The 21608-nt window shown below is 39.3% G+C and overlaps 1 protein-coding gene across 7 annotated transcripts in view; it reads left to right on the forward strand.

Moving 5' to 3' along the window:
* DNAH12 (dynein axonemal heavy chain 12) overlaps positions 1-21608 on the forward strand; it is a 313559-nt gene that overhangs the window by 124477 nt on the left and 167474 nt on the right. For 6 of the 7 annotated variants that reach the window (XR_013162717.1, XM_077128914.1, XM_077128917.1 and 3 more), the window contains exons 18-22: positions 487-672; positions 1348-1548; positions 10295-10489; positions 11482-11603; positions 11699-11981. Coding sequence is in view for 6 of the 7 variants with exons in the window: in XM_077128914.1 (XP_076985029.1) it covers positions 487-672; positions 1348-1548; positions 10295-10489; positions 11482-11603; positions 11699-11981 (987 nt within the window). In the remaining variant the exon portion in view is untranslated. The remainder of the gene's footprint in view (positions 1-486; positions 673-1347; positions 1549-10294; positions 10490-11481; positions 11604-11698; positions 11982-21608) is intronic. The other variant, XM_077128916.1, reaches the window with a different exon arrangement.

Raw genomic sequence — 21608 nt, forward strand, 5'->3', positions numbered from 1 at the left:
CTCTGGGATTTATCGGGGCATCACTCTGGACAAACCTACAAAATCTCATGCCCTACTCAAGGTTCCATGTACTTATGGTGTTCAATTAAACTGTCTCCCCCAACTTCTTTACTGTTGGAGGATCTCAAGGCTCAGTCACTGGGGCTTTTATTTATCTATCTTTACTGTCTTGATGATTCATCTAGTTCCATGACTTTGAAAACCACCTATGGGTCAAATTTTTAAATCTAGCTCATATTTCTCCTCCAAACCCAAGATTCATGTATTTATTCAACTCTCTACTTATAATCAGCCCTTGTATTTCCAATATACATTGCAAATTCAAAGCACAACTTCCCCATTGATACCACCCTAGTCCAAGCTACATTTTCTTTTACATGGGTTTCTACAAAAAGCTCTTAAGGGTTTCCTCCTATCAAGGATTTAAAATCTATATTTTTGAAAATCAAATGAATGACCCATTATTTTTTAAATTTTCACCATTAGGAGTGTGTCCCTACTGTCTCCATCCTGTGCAATCCAGGAATGAGAGCTCGTCACTGGAACCAGATGTCAGAAATTGTAGGTTATGATTTGACTCCAGATTCTGGAACTACACTGAGAAAAGTTTTAAAATTAAACCTTACACCATACTTGGAACAATTTGAAGTAATAAGTGCAGGTGCAAGCAAGGTAAATATGAAGATCAACTTTAAGACTTCATGAGTTTGTTAATCAAATAATCATATTTTTTGTCGTGGGTAAAAGCATAGAACTCGATAGCAGTGGGAGGATGGGGAAAATGATGAAAGACCACTTTTCCTCCCCATAAAACATGTATTTCTGTACTACCTACTTGTCCTAAATCCATAATAGAAATAGCTCTTTTGACTTCTTAATTCTGCTACATTCTGATAATACATGGAAGATATGCTAGTCTTCATACTTGTGCCTTCAAAAATAGTAGATAAATATATGTGTGGCATGAGCTTTGTGTGTGTGTAATCTAGCAGAATAACTACAGCTCTAGAGAAGGAGTTCTTGAAATATACAAAAAGCATCTTCAGACTATAGGCTGCTGAAATACCACTTCAGAGAAAGTCCAGCAGGTATTTTATTCTGTTGTCCATTTTAATACTGCAGTAGTTTTCAAAGCAAGTAATTTTTTTAAAAACTATCGTTATTCTTCTTAGGAATTTTAAATCATTAAAACCTTCTAACTTAAAAAATACTCTGTAGTCTTAGATTATCTTAAGAAAATAAAACTGCAATGCATCAAATATTTACCCAATTGAGTAGGGAAAGCCCGTATAATAACTAAGATCCTTTCTTCCAACATCTCATTCTTTCTCCTTTCCTTCCTTCTAGGAATTTTCTCTAGAGAAAGCCATGCATACAATGATAGAAACTTGGAGTGATATTTCTTTTCATATAAGTCTATATAGAGATACCGGAGTCTGTATTCTTTCTTCAGTGGATGAAATTCAAACTATCCTTGATGATCAAATCATAAAAACTCAGACAATGAGAGGCTCACCTTTTATCAAACCATTTGAAAAAGAGATCAAGGTATGTTAAATATGATATTTAGCTACTGGTCATTTAAAAAATGTTACAATCTTGTTACATATATGCTTTTGTGGAAATACGTTTATTTTTTGGATGGGTTTTTAAGTGTTCATTCAAGTCCTAGACATGATTTTGATATTTTATCTGGTGAAATACTGGGGCAGATATTCAAAAATTAATATGGAAATATATATAAGAGACTTGACACATTAACTGTGATGAGTTTTAAAAGAACAAATTATATTTTATTAAAATAAATCTTTGTGTGTGTATTTTTTTTTATTAATTAACAGAAAAAAAGAAATTAACCCAACATTTAGAAATCATACAATTCTACATATGCAATCAGTAATTCTTAACATCATCACATAGATGCATGATCATCGTTTCTTAGTACACCTGCATCGGTTTAGAAGAACTAACAACACAACAGAAAAAGATATAGAATGTTAATATAGAGAAAAGAAATAAAAGTAATAATAATAGTAAACAAAACAAAACAAAACAAAACAAACCTATAGCTCAGATGCAGCTTCATTCAGTGTTTTAACATGATTACTTTACACTAAGGTATTATTGTGCTGTCCATTTTTGAGTTTTTGTATCTAGTCCTGTTGCACAGTCTGTATCCCTTCAGCTCCAATTACCCATTATCTTACCCTGTTTCTAACTCCTGCTAGACTCTGTTACCAATGACATATTCCAAGTTTATTCGCGAATGTCCGTTCACATCAGTGGGACCATACAGTATTTGTCCTTTAGTTTTTGGCTAGACTCACTCAGCATAATGTTCTCTAGGTCCATCCATGTTATTACATGCTTCATAAGTTTATCCTGTCTTAAAGCTGCATAATATTCCATCATATGTGTATACCACAGTTTGTTTAGCCATTCATCTATTGATGGACATTTTGGCTGTTTCCATCTCTTTGCAATTGTAAATAACGCTGCTATAAACATTGGTGTGCAAATGTCCGTTTGTGTCTTTGCCCTTAAGTCCTTTGAGTAGATACCCAGCAATGGTATTGCTGGGTCGTATGGCAATTCTATATTCAGCTTTTTGAGGAACCGCCAAACTGCCTTCCACAGTGGTTGCACCATTTGACATTCCCACCAACAGTGGATAAGTGTGCCTCTTTCTCCACATCCTCTCCAGCACTTGTCATTTTCTGTTTTGTTGATAATGGCCATTCTGGTGGGTGTGAGATGATATCTCATTGTGGTTTTGATTTGCATTTCTCTAATGGCCAGGGACATTGAGCATCTCTTCATGTGCCTTTTGGCCATTTGTATTTCCTCTTCTGAGAAGTATCTGTTCAAGTCTTTTTCTCATTTTGTAATTGGGTTGGCTGTCTTTTTGTTGTTGAGTTGGACAATCTCTTTATAAATTCTGGATAGTAGACCTTTATCTGATATGTCGTTTCCAAATATTGTCTCCCATTGTGTAGGCTGTCTTTTTACTTTCTTGATGAAGTTCTTTGATGCACAAAACTGTTTAATTTTGAGGAGCTCCCATTTCTTTCTTTCTTTCTTCAGTGCTCTTGCTTTAGGTGTAAGTTCCATAAAACCGCCTCCAATTGTAAGTTTCATAAGATATCTCCCAATATTTTCCTCTAACTGTTTTATGGTCTTAGACCTAATGTTTAGATCTTTGATCCATTTTGAGTTAACTTTTGTATAGAGTGTGAGATATGGGTCTTCTTTCATTCTTTTGCATATGGATATCCAGTTCTCTAGGCACCATTTATTGAAGAGACTGTTCTGTCCCGGGTGAGTTGGCTTGACTGCCTTATCAAAGATCAAATGTCCATAGATGAGAGGGTCTATATCTGAGCACTCTATTCGATTCCATTGGTCGATATATCTATCTTTATGCCAGTCCCATGCTGTTTTGACCACTGTGGCTTCATAATATGCCTTAAAGTCCGGCATCGCGAGACCTCCAGCTTCGTTTTTTTTCCTCAAGATGTTTTTAGCAATTCAGGGCACCCTGCCCTTCCAGATAAATTTGCTTATTGGTTTTTCTAATTCTGAAAAATAAGTTGTTGGGATTTTGATTGGTATTGCATTGAATCTGTAAATCAATTTAGGTAGGATTGACATCCCAACTACATTCTGTCCTCCAATCCATGAACACGGCATGCCCCTCCATCCATCCAGGTCCTCTGTGATTTCTTTTAACAGTTTTCTGTAGTTTTCTTTATATGGGTTTTTTGTCTCTTTAGTTAAATTCATTCCTAGGTATTTTATTCTTTTAGTTGCAATTGTAAATGGGATTCGCCTCCTGACTTCCCCCTCAGCTTGTTCATTACCAGTGTATAGAAATGCCACAGATTTTTGAATGTTGATCTTGTAACCTGCTACTTCGCTGCACTCATTCACCAGCTCCAGTAGTTTTGCTGTGGATGTTTTCGGGTTTTCGACGTATAGTATCATATCGTCTGCAAACAGTGACAGTCTTACCCCCTCCCCTCCAACCTCGATGCCTTGTATTTCTTCCTCTTGTCCAATTGCTTTGGCTAGAACCTCCAACACAATGTTGAATAATAGTGGTGATAGTGGACATCCTTGTCTTGCTCCTGATCCTAGGGGGAAAGTTTTCAACTTTTCCCCATTGAGGATGACATTAGCCGTGGGTTTTTCACACATTCCCTCCATCACTCCAAAGAAGTTCCCCTGCATTCCCATCCTCCGAAGTGTTTTCAACAGGAAAGGATGTTGAATCCCACCAAATGCCTTCTCTGCACCAACCAAGACGATCATGCGATTTTTCTGCCCTGATCCGTCAATATAGTGCATTAAATTAATTGATTTTCTTATGTTGAACCATCCTTGCACACCTGGGACGAATCCTACCCGGTCATGATGTATAATTCTTTTAATGTGTTGTTGGATACGATTCGCTAGAATTTTATTGAGGATTTTTGCATCTATATTCATTAGAGAGATTGGTCTGTACTTTTCTTTTTTTGTAATATCTTTGCCTGGTTTTGGTATGAGGGTGATGTTGGCTTCATAGAATGAATTAGGTAGTTTTCCCTCCACTTCGATTTTTTTGAAGAGTTTGAGGAGAGTTGGTACTAATTCTTTCTGGAATGTTTGATAGAATTCACATGTGAAGCCATCTGGTCCTGGACTTTTCTTTTTAGGAAGCTTTTGAATGACTAATTCAATTTCCTTACTTGTGATTGGTTTGTTGAGGTCATCTATTTCTTCTTGAGTCAAAGTTGGTTGTTCATGTCTTTCCAGGAACCCGTCCATTTCATCTAAATTGTTGTATTTATTAGCATAAAGTTGTTCATAGTATCCTGTTATTACCTCCTTTATTTCTGTGAGGTCAGTAGTTATGTCTCCTCTTCCATTTCTGATCTTATTTATTTGCATCCTCTCTCTTCTTTTTGTCAATCTTGCTAAGGGCCCATCAATCTTATTGATTTTCTCATAGAACCAACTTCTGGTCTCATTGATTTTCTCTATTGTTTTCATCTTCTCAATTTCATTTATTTCTGCTCTAATCTTTGTTATTTCTTTCCTTTTGCTTGCTTTGGGATTAGTTTGCTGTTCTTTCTCCAGTTCTTCCAAGTGGACAGTTAATTCCCAAATTTTTGCCCTTTCTTCTTTCCTGATATAGGCATTTAGGGCAATAAATTTCCCTCTTAGCACTGCCTTTGCTGCGTCCCATAAGTTTTGATATGTTGTGTTTTCATTTTCATTTGCCTCTAGGTATTTACTAATTTCTCTTGCAATTTCTTCTTTGACCCACTGGTTGTTTAAGAGTGTGTTGTTGAGCCTCCACGTATTTGTGAGTTTTCTGGCACTCCGCCTATTATTGATTTCCAACTTCATTCCTTTATGATCCGAGAAAGTGTTGTGTATGATTTCAATCTTTTTAAATTTGTTGAGACTTGCTTTGTGACCCAGCATATGGTCTATCTTTGAGAATGATCCATGGGCACTTGAGAAAAAGGTGTATCCTGCTGTTGTGGGATGTAATGTCCTATAAATGTCTGTTAAGTCTAGCTCATTTATAGTAATATTCAGATTCTCTATTTCTTTATTGATCCTCTGTCTAGATGTTCTGTCCATTGATGAGAGTGGTGAATTGAAGTCTCCAACTATTATGGTATATGTGTCTATTTCCCTTTTCAGTATTTGCAGTGTATTCCTCACATATTTTGGGGCATTCTGGTTTGGTGCATAAATATTTATGATTGTTATGTCTTCTTGTTTAATTGTTCCTTTTATTAGTATATAGTGTCCTTCTTTGTCTCTTTTAACTGTTTTACATTTGAAGTCTAATTTGTTGGATATTAGTATAGCCACTCCTGCTCTTTTCTGGTTGTTATTTGCATGAAATATCTTTTCCCAACCTTTCACTTTCAACCTATGTTTATCTTTGGGTCTAAGATGTGTTTCCTGTAGACAGCATATGGAAGGATCCTGTTTTTTAATCCATTCTGCCCATCTGTGTCTTTTGATTGGGGAATTCAGTCCCTTAACATTTAGTGTTATTACTGTTTGGTTAATATTTTCCTCTACCATTTTGCCTTTTGTATTATATATATCATATCTGACTTTCCTTCTTTCTACACTCTTCTCCATACCCCTCTCTCCTGTCTTTTCGTATCTGACTCTAGTGCTCCCTGTAGTATTTCTTGCAGAGCTGGTCTCTTGGTCACAAATTCTCTCAGTGACTTTTTGTCTGAGAATGTTTTAATTTCTCCCTCATTTTTGAAGGACAGTTTTGCTGGATATAGGAGTTTTGGTTGGCAGTAGTTCTCTTTTAGTAATTTTTAAATATATCATCCCACTGTCTTCTAGCTTCCATGGTTTCTGCTGAGAAGTCTACACATAGTCTTATTGGGTTTCCCTTGTATGTGATGGATTGTTTTTCTCTTGCTGCTTTCAAGATCCTCTCTTTCTCTTTGATCTCTGACATTCTAACTAGTAAGTGTCTTGGAGAATGCCTATTTGGGTCTAATCTCTTTGGGGTGCCTTGCACTTCTTGGATCTGTAATTTTAGGACTTTCATAAGAGTTGGGAAATTTTCAGTGATAATTTCTTCCATTAGTTTTTCTCCTCCTTTTCCCTTCTCTTCTCCTTCTGGGACACCCACAACACGTATATTTGTGCAGTTCATATTGTCCTTGAGTTCCCTGATACCCTGTTCAAATTTTTCCATTCTTTTCCCGATAGTTTCTGTTTCTTTTTGAATTCAGATGTTCCATCCTCCAAATCACTAATTCTATCTTCTGTCTCTTTAAATCTATCATTGTAGGTATCCATTGTTTTTTCCATCTTTTCTACTTTATCTTTCACTTCCATAAGTTCTGTAATTTGTTTTTTCAGTTTTTCTCTTTCTTCTTTTTGTTCAGTCCATGTCTTCTTCATGTCCTCCCTCAATTTATTGATTTCGTTTTTGAAGAGGTTTTCCACTTCTGTTCGTATATTCAGCATTAGTTGTCTCAGCTCCTGTATCTCATTTAAACTATTGGTTTGTTCCTTTGATTGGGCCATATTTTCAATTTTCTGAGCGTGATCCGTTATTTTCTGCTGGCTTCTGGGCATTTAGTCAGATTTCCCTGGGTGTTGGACCCAACAGGTTGAAAGATTTTTCTGTGAAGTTTCTGGGTTCTGTTTTTCTTATCCTGCCCAGTAGGTGGCGCTCGTGGCACACGTTTGTCTGCGGGTCCCACCAGTAAAAGGTGCTGTGGGGTCCTTTAACTTTGGAAAATTCTCGCTGTGGGGGAGATTCGCCAGCCGAAGCGGCTTGGAAGAGTGCCAGCCGGCCCGTGGGTCTGAACACGGGGAGGGTCACCGGCCGCCGCAGCCCGTGATAGCGCCTGTCCGTATTTCCTGGTTGGCCCAGGGCGCCAAGCGTGGCGGGAGGGCGCCAGCCGCCACGGCCTGGGAGAGTGCACTGTTCCCAGCTGGACCGGGGAGTCACGTGTTTGGAAGGGACCCCCCCGGTCACCGTTCTCCGCGGCCTGGGGATTTCCAATGCAATTCTCTCAGTTGGTCCGGGGGGCCGCGCGTGGTGGGGGCGCCAGCTGCCTCGGCTTAAGGGGACCGCCTGCCCAATTGTCCCAGCTGGCCAGGGAAGGAGGAAGGGAGGGACTCCAGCCGCTTGCCGCCCCGCCCAGGAAAGCCTGTGCCCCTCGGCGATCTCACCAGAGCGGGTTCTCTCAGCCAGTCAGCCATTCCAGGATGGGGTACGCTGTCTTTTTGATCTCTGTCGTGGCTCCGGGAGCTGTTCTGTATCGTTTCTACTTCCCTAGTAGCTGTTCTGGAGGAGGAACTAAGATCTGCGTGTCTTACTAAGCCACTATCTTCTCCAGAAGTCTGGCAGTTGTGTCAAAATAAATCTTAATAAATAACTTAATAGACTTGGAAGGAAAACAGTTGGTATAAATTATTCCAACTTTGGAATGCCTAGACTCTTTTTTCATATTATATTCTTGTAACTTGTAGAAAAGTTCTATATACCATACTTTAATTATATTTGTGAAGAAGTTTAATAGTCTTTTAGAATAACTAATGAATTATCATCCACGTGATAAAAACAAATGCTGTTTGAAGTCCTAAGATTATTTCACCTTTGTAGTTGATGTGAGTCAATATAGAAGCAAGCAAGTTATAATAATGAATAGCTACATATATAGTGTCAGAATTCTAGCTGAGGACTAAATAAATTGGGGGAAAAGATAAATTACTAATGGAATTCTTTCCCTCTGATATCGATTTTGATCCCTGTTTTAGTTTTCTAAAGCTAACAGAATGTAATATATCAGAAATGGACTGGCTTTTACAAAGGGGATTTAATAGGTGACAAATTTACACTTTGGCCATGAAAATGTCCAAATTAAGGCATCAAGAGGGAGATACCTTCTCAGAGGAAAGGCAGCTAGTGTCTGGGATTCCTTTGTCACATGGAAAAGCACATGGTGACATCTGCTTGCTCTTCTCTCTCAGCTTCTGGTTTCAAAATGTTTTTTTCAGCTCCTGTAGGTCCTTCTTGCTTCTCCTAGGGCATTTTCTTTCTTAGCTTCTCTAAACTCTCTCAGCTCTCTTAAAGGACTTCAGCAAGCAGACTAAGACTCACCTTGAATGGGTGGAGTCACATCTCCATGTAAAAAATCTAATCACAAGATCCCACTCAGCAATAGGTCTGCCCCATAAGATTGGATTAAAGAACATAGACTTTTCTGGGGTACATGGCAGATTCAAAGCAGCACAATTCCTAACTACTTTTTAGATACTGGTCTAGGGATTTTACATTTATCAATTCATTTAATCCTTACAGCATTAACTTCAGGATAGGTACTGTTATCATATGTATTCATAGATAAGGAAACCAAGGCAGAGGAGGATAATTTGTCCAAGTTCACCCAGCATGACACAGCTGAGATTCAAATTAAAGCATTTGAATTTGATCATAAACAGTGTTTTATAGCAGAGCATGGCTATCGTTTTTGGGAGAAGACAAGGAAAGATGTTCTTCCAAAAGGATATAATGTTGAACATTTTCCTACAAATCAGGCTAACCTAGCCTTTTCTGATAAGATATTTTGTCTATTGTAGGAAATTCTTACTTAATTTAAAAGTTCTGTTAGAATTTTTAAGACAAGAAAAATATGAGGCCCATACTTCTGAATGCCATATATATAAGATCCAAGGATAGGGATTATATGAATGGTCTTCAACTAATGAAATATCTACTTTAGAGGGTCAGTGAGAATAAGGAGCCTTTTAAAAAATTATGTTGAAATAATCAGGGTTTCTCAACCTGGCACTGTTGACATTTTTGGCTGGATAATTTTTGTTGTGGAGGTTGTCTTGTAAATTGTAGGATTTCTAACAGAAACCCTGTCCTCTACCCACTAGATATTAGTAGCATTCCTCCTTCAATTGTGACAACTAAGAATGTCTCCAGACACTGCCAAATGTCCCTGAATTTAGGGAGAAAGAAAACTATTTTTCTTTCTCTTGTTGAAAACTATTGTTGAAAAGCGATATATATCCTGGATACATTGTGACTGTTCTAGTTTGCTAGCTGCCAAAATGCAATACACCAGAGATGGATTGGCTTTCAATGAAAGGGAATTTGTTTAGTGAACATACAGGTCTTCAGAGGAAAGGCAGCTAACTTTCAACTGAGGTTCTTTCTTATGTGGGCACAGGGCGATCTCTGCTGGCCTTCTCTCCAGGCCTCTGGGTCCCAACAACTTTCCCCAGGGTGATTCCTTTCTGTATCTCCAAAGGCCTGGGCTGAGCTGCGAGTGCTGAGATGAGATATGCTGAGCTGCTTGGGCTGTGATGTGTTGAGCGCTCTCATTTAAGCAACAGCCAATTAAATCAAACATCATTCCTTATAGCAGGCATGCCTCTTAGCTGACTGCAGATGTAATGAGCAACAGATGAGGTTCACATTGGCTCATGGCCACAGCAACAGAACTAGGTATCTTCACCTGGCCAAGTTGACACCTGAACCTAACTACCATACCTAGGTATTAAGAAATTAGACTAAATAAGTTTATAGTCACTTCCAATTGTAAGTTTCAGTGACTTAGGAAAACCTCAGACCTCCTAGAGTGTTTCTAAGCTTTGTGAGATACTCATAAGTGACCTTGAGCTATTTTGCATTGATTTAAATTTAATAACAGAAAATTTTAAATGAATTTTTCTTGTGGTAATTTACAGCTTTTCTTTAATAAATAGAATTTAGTATAGTATGCTTTTCACTAAGGCCTGGGAGGACCGTTTGATTCGAATACAAGAAACGATTGATGAATGGTTAAAAGTACAAGCTCAGTGGCTATACTTAGAGCCCATTTTTTGTTCTGAGGATATCATGCAACAGATGCCAGAAGAAGGGCGCCAGTTTCAGACAGTGGACAGACATTGGAGGGATATCATGAAGTATTGTGCAAAAGATCCAAAGGTGAAGTATTTATTTTCTCTATTAAATAATAAATATTTATTTTTGGTAGATAAATATTTATTTTTGGCTATTAAAGTAAGTAATTGACATTTTTTCCTGATCACAAAAGTGAGTGTGATTCTAATGCTTAAAGACAGATTATGTATTTTTTTCATCCACTTGGTACACAGAGTTTAGGGACAGAAGCCTAGTTTTAAAAATCTGGTAGTCTGCTGAATAAATAACAATTGGTTCCAATACTGGACACAAAACTAGCTGGGTTGGATTTATTAAAAGTAAATATTGCACTGAAATTTGTGAGTTTCAAGGATTTTTTGCCTTATGCATTGATTTTAGAACATCTGTAAGACATGATTTCCTGTAGATCAGCAGTCAGCAAAAAATCCTTTGTAAAGAACCAGATAGTAAAAAATTTTGGCTTGTGAAAAATGGATCTTTGTTGCAACTACCCAACTGTGCAATCACTGTAGTGTGAAAGCAGCCAGAGACGATATGTAAAGGAATGAGTGTGACTGTGTTCCAACAAAAGTTTGTGTATTGGCACTGAAATTTTCATGTGTTCAGGAAATATTATTTTTCTTTTGATTCTTTTCAACCTTCTAAAAGTGTAAAAATAATTCTTAGCTTGGAGGCCATACAAAAGTGGCAATAGGCCATATTTGGCCCGTGGGATGTACTTTGCCAATTCCTGCTGCAGATTATTAAGGATTGAAAGTTGTAAAAAAAAGTAATAAATCATGCCTCAAAAACTAACAAACTCTTCCTAGACCATTACAAAGAATATAGAAAAAATGAAATGATTAATGACAATCATAACTTCTTATTTGAAATTAGCATCCTTAAATACAAATATTTGTGATTTATTGAATTTTAATAATTTCTACATAAAAAACATAGCTGTTTCATTAAAATTTTCATAAACCTTTCAACATTTATAATTATAATTATACCCAGTATATTAGTGCTGACCAAATCAAATGTATCTCTTTTAGGTACTTGCTGCTACTTCTTTAACAGGTTTATTGGAAAAATTGCAGAACTGCAATGAACTTTTGGAGAAAATTATGAAAGGGCTTAATGTGTATCTTGAAAAGAAACGTCTTTTCTTCCCTCGGTATGATGGATGATCAATTGTGCTAAAATTAGAAGCATTTTCTAATGTGCGATGAATTATAACTAAAGCACTGGTATTTGCTTGTTATTCTCTAGTTTTTTCTTCTTATCTAATGACGAAATGTTGGAGATTTTGTCAGAGACCAAAGATCCACTTAGAGTTCAGCCACATTTAAAAAAATGCTTTGAGGGCATTGCTAAATTGGAGTTCCTTCCCAATTTGGACATTAAGGCCATGTATAGCTCTGAAGGTGAGCGAGTAGAGCTGATTGCTCTCATTTCCACATCTGCTGCACGGGGTGCTGTGGAAAAGTGGCTTATTCAAGTGGAAGACTTAATGCTCCGGAGTATTCATGATGTGATTGCTGCAGCCAGGCTGGTATGTTTCCTAGAATTTTATGCATACTCAATATTCTGCAAATGCTTTCTTTTAGCATAGGTGTCAGCAAATTAATGGGTACCCGTGAACAACACTTAAAAGTTCTTACTCTTTTAAACTATTTACTGTTTTCTTTATCTCTTTGTTTCTAACATTATTATTAAAATAACAATAACAGTAAGAATTGATAATATGTGATTAAGTGCTATGAAAGAATTAAAAAAGGTATGAAAGAAAATAACAAAGGCTATATAATTTAGAATTGGGGAAGTAAAGTGATAGACTTCCTGAGGAAATGATGTTGAAATGAGACCTGAAGTATAAGTAGGAATTAACTAGGTAAAGAGCAAATTGGAAGAGCATTTAGGTATCCTGTGTAAAGACTCTGGGGTAAAAAAGGACAGGGATATTTAAGAATCTGAAAGAAGGCTACTGTGTCTGGTGTACAGCAAGCAAAGAGGAGAGTGAAATTAGATGATATTGGGAAGGAAGGGAGTTTACGAGTTTGCATTTTATTCTAAATGCAATGGAAAACCACTAAAGGATTTTAACCAGATTATAATATTATTTATATTTTTTAAAATATTTTGTATTTATATCATATTTTATATCATTATGACAATCATCTGAAGAATGGATTAGTTGGGGGACAAGAATGAAAACAGGCAGGCAAAGTAGGACTCTGTTGTATTAGCTCAAATAGGAGATGATGTGGGCTGCTACCAGGGGACTAGATGGGATGGAGCAAAACAGACAGATTTGGAATATATTTTATAGTTAATTCCAACAGGTCTTGGTGACGAATTGGTTATAGAGTGTGAAGGGGAGGAAGGGAAAGTCTCAAGAATCACTTTTAAGTTTCTATTTGAGTAATTGGGTGGCATTTACTCTGTGAGATGCCTGGAGAAGAAGCAGGTTTGTGGAGGCTTGGGGGAAGATCAAAAGTGTAATTTTGGGTATGTTAAAGTTGAAATGCTTTGACATAGTTTAGTGGATACATCTAGTAGGACAACAATAGTGATTTTTAACACATATGCTAATATATAGGTAAACTCTCCTGAGCTATAAGTTAAATATGTGATCTAGTTCATTTTACTGATCACTTAGAAACTCAAGATGAGATGAATGGGGGATCAGAGCAAGATGGCGGCTTAGCGAGGTGTGGGATTTAGTTCGTCCTCCAGAGCAGCTAGTAAATAGCCAGGAACAGTACAGAACAACTGCTGGGGCCACATCAGTGACTGGACACACAGCATACCCCAGTCTGGACAAGCTAGACCAGCCGTGATCCCACCCAGAACCGTGAGTCCCCAAGCTGCTGTGGCCAGTGCCCCTCCCCACAGGTTGCTTTGTAGAGGGGAAAGGAAAGGGACTTTACTAGCAGCAAGGGCTGAGTGCAACCAAGCTCCAATTGTGAAATTAAGTAACTAATTCAGACTACTAAAAATAGATGCCAGTGAAAGGTTTAGGAGGCAAAAGGGTGAGAAAGAAGGAAGGTAGACCAGGAAATTTAAAGTGGGCGGGTTTATTTCTGCGCTCCTGGGCAGAGCTCACCAAACCCAAGAAGGAGAGAGGTGAGTCTGTGAGCGGGCTTTGGCGTGTGGGCAGCTTTTAAGGATGGAGGTCAGGTGACATCCGGAAGGGGCAGTTCATCAGTTCTGGAAGTCATGTTGGGAGGGGCGGCACAGCCTCCGCAGCTCCAGTTGCAGTGCCCTTCCCTGTTCCTCTGACCTAACATTCCAGCCTTTTTGTGATAATAGGGCTTCAAGATTCTTCTGGCTACTTCCTGCTGTACTGGGGCGACGTGGGGTGACAGGCTGGGGTTGTCATGGTCAGGAGAGGGAGGAGGTTAGCTATAGGAATCTGGTGAAGAAGGTAGGCAGTGGTAATGATGCAGGAGCATTTGGTTGACTGCTACCCATGATAGTTCCTTCATGCATCCCTGAAGTTGAGGAAACAGGGAGCTAAGAGAAAAAAGAGACAGATCAGGATAACTGGTCCTAGTAGTGGGAGGAGCCATGTCACTAGGGGAGAAGAAAACCAGTCTAGGGCAGAGTTGGTTTCTTGTTTTTTGTGGTAGAGATCTTCTTTTAGTTTGTTTAAGGTCTGAATATTTTGTTCCATACGTAGGAAGTGACCTCAGTGGGGGTTAGGAGAATGAACAGCGTGAGGATGCCCCAGGGGTTGACAAGTGTAGGGGTTCTCATCCTGTTTATATACTTTGACCCATGATAGGTGATACCAAGAGAAGTCACCCAGTAGTTTTATCACCATAGGAGTGGTGAGAATCACTGTGTGTGGGCCAGTCCAGCACAGTTGGAGTGGTCCAGGCTTAAGCTGTTTAAGGAGTATTTCGTCTCCTGGCCAGAGACCATGGGGAGGATCAGCAGGATTAGTTTCCCTGGGCTGTGGCAGGTATTAATCGGCGTGTTCCTGCAGCAAATGCCTGATTAAGGAAAGATATGGTAAGTAAGAGCCCAAAGGGGGAGGCTGCACTGGCAGCCTGGTGATTAAGTAGGAACAGGCGGCCTTACATGAGCTCAAAAGGACTTAAGAAAGTAGGTGCCCATGGAGTAGTGCATAGTCGAGCAAGGGCTAGAGGAAGGAGGTCGTCTCAGGATTGTCGTAGGTCGATGGCTAACTTGGTTAGTTGTGTCTTGATAAGACCATTAGCTCGTTCTACTTTACTAGAGGATTGGGGTCGCTAAGGAACATGTAGTTTCCATTCTATTCCCAAGGCCGATGAGGTCTGCTGGACCACCTGAGAAATAAAGGCTGGGCCATTATTGGATTGGATGGAGGTGGGTAGTCCAAAGTGGGGAATGATTTGTTTCAGGAGGTTGTCAGCCACCACATCAGCAGTCTCCTGTGTAGTAGGGAAAGCTTCTATCCAGCCTGTTAAGGTGTCAATTATAGTTAGTAGGTATCGTAATTTTTTGTGAGTGGGCATGTGTGTGAAATTGATTTGCCAGTCCTGCCCTGGAAGGTGGCCCCTCAGTTGATGGGTTGGGAAAGTGGGGCGCAACCCTCCTTGCGGGTTTGTTATTTGGCAAGTGGGACAGGAGGAGCAGACAGATGTTATGAGGTGAGTTAGGGATGGGTGATGGAATAAGGGCTGGAGGAACCATATGAGGGTCCTGGGTCCTATATGAAGTAACGAATGTACTTGAGAAAGAATATTGGGGGCCTGTTTGGTTGAAAGAGCCACCTTGTTTGTGAAAGAGCCATCTTCCTTGGAGGAAGATCCAACCCTCCGGTGTAGTAGAGCCTCCCTGTGCAAAGATGTTTTCACGTTCCCTGGAAGAGTAGGCAGGTTGGAGGGAAGGAAGAGTAAAGAAAAGAATCAGTGCTGGAGGGTTTAAAGGTGAGGGCTGTTTGGTCAGTCCTCATGTGACAGCATCGGCCCAGTTATTTCCACAGGTGATATCGGAATTATGTTTGGTGCCCTCTGCAATGGATGATGGCCACCTGTGAGGGCAATAGAAGTGCTTGAAGCAAGCGTTGGATAAGCTTAGCATTAATTACAGGTGAGCCTTTGGTGATCAGGAACCCTCGCCCCTTCCAGATGGCTGAGTGGCAGTGTGCAATTAGGAAAGCGTATTTGGAGTCCATGTAGATATTGGCGGATTTGTTTTTGGCTAGGTGTAAGGCTCTAGTGTAAGGCTCCAATTAGTTCAGCTTTTTGGGATGTGATTCCCTCTGGGAGCTGTACAGTTTCAAGTATTTTGGTGGGAGAAACTATAGCGTATGAAGCCCTGCACCGTCCCTGTTGGCCTATAATTGAGCTGCCTTCTATAAAAAGGATGAGGTCTGCTTGCAACAGTGGCATGTCTGAGAGGTCCTGGCGTGGGGAGGTGAGCTCTTCCATGATTTCGGTGCAAAGGTGAGTGGGCTGTGGAGAGGGGCTTGATAGGGGACGGTGAGGGAGGAGAGTAGCAGGGTTGAGGCTAGGGGAGACAGAGAGTGTGACATCTGAGTTTTCAAGGAAGAGCAAATGAAATTCCTGGAGATGGGAAGGGGTGAGCAGAGAGAGAGAGATTTATGGGATAAGAGATCTTGTAGACGATGTGTCAACAGGACTTGGAGAGGCCTACCAGAGTAAGTTTAAGAGCATCATGCGTTAGGGTAGCAGCCGCAGCCAGCGCTTGGAGACAGAGAAGCCATCCACGGACGGTGGGGTCCATCTGTTTAGAGAGATAGGCTACTGGATTATAAATTGGTCCCAGAGGTTGGGTTAAGACTCCCGCCGCTATTCCTTGTTTTTCATCAGTGAAAAGGAAGAAGGGTTTTTAGAATTTGGGAGAGCAAGTGGAGGTGATCGAAGTAAGGCGTCACAGAGGACCGAGAAAGTTTTAGCTACAGTAGAGGGGTCGTCTAGGGGTCCTGCGGGCGTCGACTTGGCCATGTCATAAAGAGGCTTTGCTAGGAGGGAAAAGCCGGGGACCCAGTGTCGGAAGAACCCCACAAAACCTAGGAAGGACAAAATTTGTTCAGCATTTTCTGGAGGTTGGAGTTCTCCGAGGGCTTGCTATCTGTCTCCTGTTAGGTGTCGGAATTTGGGAGTGAGGTGGAGCCCCAGGTAGGTGATGGTGGAGGAAGAAAGTTGAGCTTTGGCAGGTGAGACTCGATATCCTTTGTCAGCTAAAAAATTCAGTAGGGTGGCTGTAGCCTTTGTGGAAGTTTTTTCAGAAGGGCTGCAAATTAACAGGTCATCTACATATTGGAGAATGATACTGGGAGTTAGAGTGCACTCTATTAGGTCCCTGGCTAGGGCTTGGCCAAAGATATGGGGGCTATCGCAAAACCCCTGAGTTAATACCGTCCATGTAAGTTGTTGGGCTGCAGAAGAGTCCGGGTGTTCCCAGGTAAAGGCAAATAAATTGTAACAAGCAGGGTCTAGAGGGATTTTAAAGAAGGCATCTTTAAGGTCCAGGACAGAATAATGAGTAGTGCAAAGAGGTATGTGTGAGAGGAGAGTACATGGATTGGGAACTACTGGGTGGATGGGGATGACAGCCTCATTAATTAGTCTGAGGTCTTGGGAATAGTGTTCCTTTTTCCTCAAATTTTTGAAGAATTTGAGCAGGATTGCTTGTTAGCTCTTTTTGGAATGTTTGATAAAATTTCCCTGTGAAGCTCTCTAGTCATGGGCTTTCTTTGTAGGAAGATTTTGATGACTGATTGAATCTGTTTTCTTCTAATTGGTTTATTGAGATCTTCTATTTCTTCTCAAGTCAGTATAAGTTGTTCGTGTGTTTCTAGGAATGTGTCCATTTCACCTAAGTTGTCTAGTTTTTTTGGCATATAGTTTTTCATAATTTTCTCTTATAATTTTCTTAATTTCTTCAGGGTCCATGGTAATGAAGACCCTCTCATTTCTGATTTTGTTTATTTGCATCCTTTCTCTTTCTTTCTTTGTTAATCTAGCTAGGGGTCCATCAATTTTATGATTTTCTCCAAGAACCAACTTTTAGTTTTGTCGGTTTTCTGTTGTTTCATTGTTGTCCGGTTTGTTTATTTCTGCTTTCATCTTTGTTATATCTCTTCTTTTATTTGCTTTAGGGTTAGTTTGCTGTTCTTTCTCTAAATTCTCCAGGTGAGTAGTTAAGTCTTTGATTTTTGCTCATTCTTTGTTTTTAATATAGACATTTAGGGCAATAAATTTCCCTCTCAGCACTGCCTTTGCCGCATTCCTTAAGTTCTGCTATGTTGTATTCTCATTCTCAGTCATCTCCGTATATTTACCGACTTCTCTAGCAATTTCTTCTTTAACCCACAGTTTATTTTAGTGTGCATTATTTAATTTCCATATATTTGTGAAAATTCTCGTTCTTTGGTGGTTATTGATTTCTAGCTTCAATTCCTTTGTGGTCAGAGAAGATGCTTTGGATAATTTCAATCTTATAAAATTTGTAAAGACTTAGTTTGTGTCCCAGCATTCGGTCTATCCTGGAAAATGCTCCATGGGCACGAGAGAAGAATATATATCCTGGTGTAGGTAATGATCTATATATGTCTATTAGGTCTAATTTATTTATTGCATTATTTAATTTCTCTATTTCCTTGTTGATTCTCTGTCTGGTTGTTCTATCTATAGTGGAGAGTGGTGTATTGAAGTCTCCTACTATTATTGTTGAAATGTCTAGAGCTTCCTTCGGTTTTGCCAATGTTTGTCTCATGTACTTTGGCGCTCCTTGATTGGGAGTAAACATTTATGATTGTTACTTCTTCTTGGCGAGTTGTCCCTTTTATTACCTTCTTTGTCTCTTATGATGTTATTACATTTAAAGTCTATTTTATTGGATATTAGTATAGCTACTTCTGCTTTCTTTTGGTTATACCTTAAGTAGAATATCTTTTTCTATCCTTTCATTTTCAGTCTAATTGTGTCCTTCTGTCTTAGATGCATCTCTTATAAACAACAGATGGATAGATTATATTTTTCAATCCATTCTGCCAATCTGCATCTTTATTTGGTGAGTTTAGTCCATTAATATTCAAAGTTAATACTGAAAAAGCAGTTCTTGAATCTACCATCTTATCGTTTAGTTTTTATTTGTCAGATCTATATATTCTTTTCCATCTCTCTCTTTTTATCCTTTAAATTGCAAATATCCATAAATTGCCATTATTCAATTCTATACTCTCCTCTAGACCTCCCTCTCCTATCTTTTTTTTTTTCAGTTGACATGACTCCTTTTAGTATTTCTTGTAAGGCAGGTCTTTTGTTAACTAGTCCTCTCAGTCTTTGTTTGTCTTTGAAGACTTTAATATCTCCCTCAACTTTGAAGAACAACTTCTCTGGATAAGGAATTCTTGGCTTGAAGCCTTTCTCATTCAGGATCTTAAATATATTGTACCACTGCCTTCTTGTTTTTATGGTGCCTGTTGAGTAGTCCAAACTCAGTCTTATGTGTTTTCCCTTGTATGTAGCAAATTGCTTTTCTCATGCTGCTTTCAGGATTTTTTGTTTCTCTTCAACATCTGACAGTTTGATTAGTATGTGTCTTGAAGTAAGCCTATTTGGATTTATTCTCATTTCGAATTTGTTGAGCCTCTTTGATTTACATATTTATGTCTTTTATGAGGATTGGGAAGTTTTCCGCGATTACATCTTCAATTATCTTTCCCAGTCCTTTACTCTTCTCTTTTCCTTCTGGACACCAATGATTCTTATATTTGTATGCCTCTTGTTGTCCATCATTTCCCTAAGATCCAATTCCATTTTTTTCATCCTTCTTGCCATTTGTTCTTTTGTGCACTCTAGTTCAATTGTTCTGTCTTCTAGCTCACTCATTCTTCCTTCTGCTTCTTTGAATCTGTTATTATGTGTCTCCAGTATATTTCTAATTTGGTCTACAGTGTCTTTCATCTCTGTGAGATCTGTCATTTTTCTATTTCATGTTTTGAATTCTACTTTATGCTCTTCTAGTGTCTTCCTGATACCCTTTAATTGTTTATAACATCCTGAATAGTTGTTCCATATTCTGTGTCCCCTCTTGGTTTTGATTTGGTCATTTGGCTGGGCCATTTTTGTGCGGCTATTCATATACTTTGTGATTTTCTGTTGTGTTTGGGGCATTTAATCATCTTAATAAGGTAATTTTGCAAGTTGATTTTCTTTACTTCTTTAAAGTTTTGTATTTACTTGCTTTTGTATTGAAGTTTTCCTTTTGCACTTGATTTGTCAGTCCCAGATCTCATGTAGGGGGTACAATTATATTTGAGGGTCTGTTAAAAGGTAGACTGTGATACAACTCTGCAAGTGAAATCATTGCCCTCCCCCCATGTGGGACATAACATCCAGGAGTGAAGGTCCCCTGGCACCATGGGGTCAACAATTCCATCCTGATCAAAAGGGGGAAAAGAAGTGTAACTACTAAAGTATCAATGGCAGAGAGAGCTCAATAGAACTGAGAGAAATACTTTGGAGGTCACTCTTACACAAGCTTTAATTAGACATTGCTACCTATCATAACTTGCCAAACTCCAACCAAAACCATTCCAGCCAATTCTAAAGAACACTTAGGGCAATATATTAGATTTTACAAAGGTTTTATGCACTAGGGTAAATTTCCAGAAACATACAACTTCCAGATGGGTTACTGGACCAGATTAGCCCTGAAACCTCGAGGGGCTAGCCTCTCCAGAATATCAGCTAGTTCCATCTCCCTACCCCATGTTATTGACAGTCCTTCCAATATGAAAAAGTTAGAATGGCCATAGACCAAATACCCTTAAAGAGTGGTATAGAAAAGATCAAAGGTGATGGTGGAGTAATACACAGAAGGTAGGGTTTATGAAATGAACATGATTGCTGAATCATTAAATTGATATTTCTTTTAGTTTACAGTATCTTAGAGCAGCTAGAAGTAAAAACCTAAAATTGTGGGATTGTAACCTATCCCAAACTCTGAAATCTGTTCTACAACTAATTTTGTGCTGCACTTTGAAATTTATTGCTTTTTAAATATGTATGTTATTTATCATAAAAAAAGAAAAAATTCATTTGTAATGATAAAAAAATATTTATTCCTTCTAACCTCCTATATTCAGGAGCAAGTAGAAGGAAAAATCTGAGAGGATGGTATGGTAGCCCATGACAAACTCTGGGATCTGTCCTGTAACTATTTGTTGAAGAGTGCTCTGAAAATTATTGCTTTTTTCTTTCTTTGGTTTACATGTATGTGATATTATACAATAAAAAGTTAAAGTATAGAAAAAAAGGTTGACCAGGGTATATGGGTTTTTCAGTGGCAGAATGTCCACCCACCATACAGAAGACCCAGTCTCAATTCCCAGCCTGGGTGCCAAAAAATAAAAAGTAATAATAAAAAAAATAAAAATTTGAAAACAAAAACACACCCCACCAGTAGTAGATGCCAAATTCAGAAGGTGACACTGCAAGATATATTGGGAATGAACTCAGACTGGTGCCTTCAGATTGGAGAGAAAAAAATTTTTAAGGAAATAAATAGAAAAGAAAGAAGAAAAAATCAATAAATATGTAATATATAGAAATAAAATAAAAATAACAACACTACCTCTAATAAAATATATAGAGAGAAAATTATATTTTAAAAAAGGGAAAGGAATTAAAAACAGGCAGATGGGGAGTCGGCCTGCCTACACTTACCACTTCTCACCAGCAGGAGGCGCGCCCGAAGCACCTCCTCCCTCAGGCCCGTGCCTCCCAGACTGCAGCTGCAGGCTGGAAAGGTGGCGTGTATGGCAGGGCGCCTGCTCTTGGCCCGCAGTGGCGGAATGGCTGGTTCTGGTGCAAGGCACAGTGTTGCTGATCAGCACCTGGAGGGATCAGCCGACCTGCAGTGTCCAGCACCTGGCAGATCCACAACACACTACTCCCAACAGGACGGTTATTTGTGGCACTCTGGGAGCAACTGCTCCCAGAGCCCAGGGGCATGAATCTTCGTGGCAGATGGCCAGGCCCGCCACCTGGCTTCCGGCAGGTTCTTCCAGCTGCGGAGCCACTAGGGGAGGTTTCCTCAGCCAGCAGTTGGGGCAGACTGGAGTGGAGGGATGGTGAGTTCCTTCCAGTCCACACTTCCCTTCGAGCTGTCATCAGCTCCTGGTGGGGATGACTGACCATCCAACCAACCCCGCCTT

Source organism: Tamandua tetradactyla, chromosome 15, assembly GCF_023851605.1.
Source record: "Tamandua tetradactyla isolate mTamTet1 chromosome 15, mTamTet1.pri, whole genome shotgun sequence".
In the NCBI taxonomy this organism is placed as follows: Eukaryota; Metazoa; Chordata; class Mammalia; order Pilosa; family Myrmecophagidae; genus Tamandua; species Tamandua tetradactyla.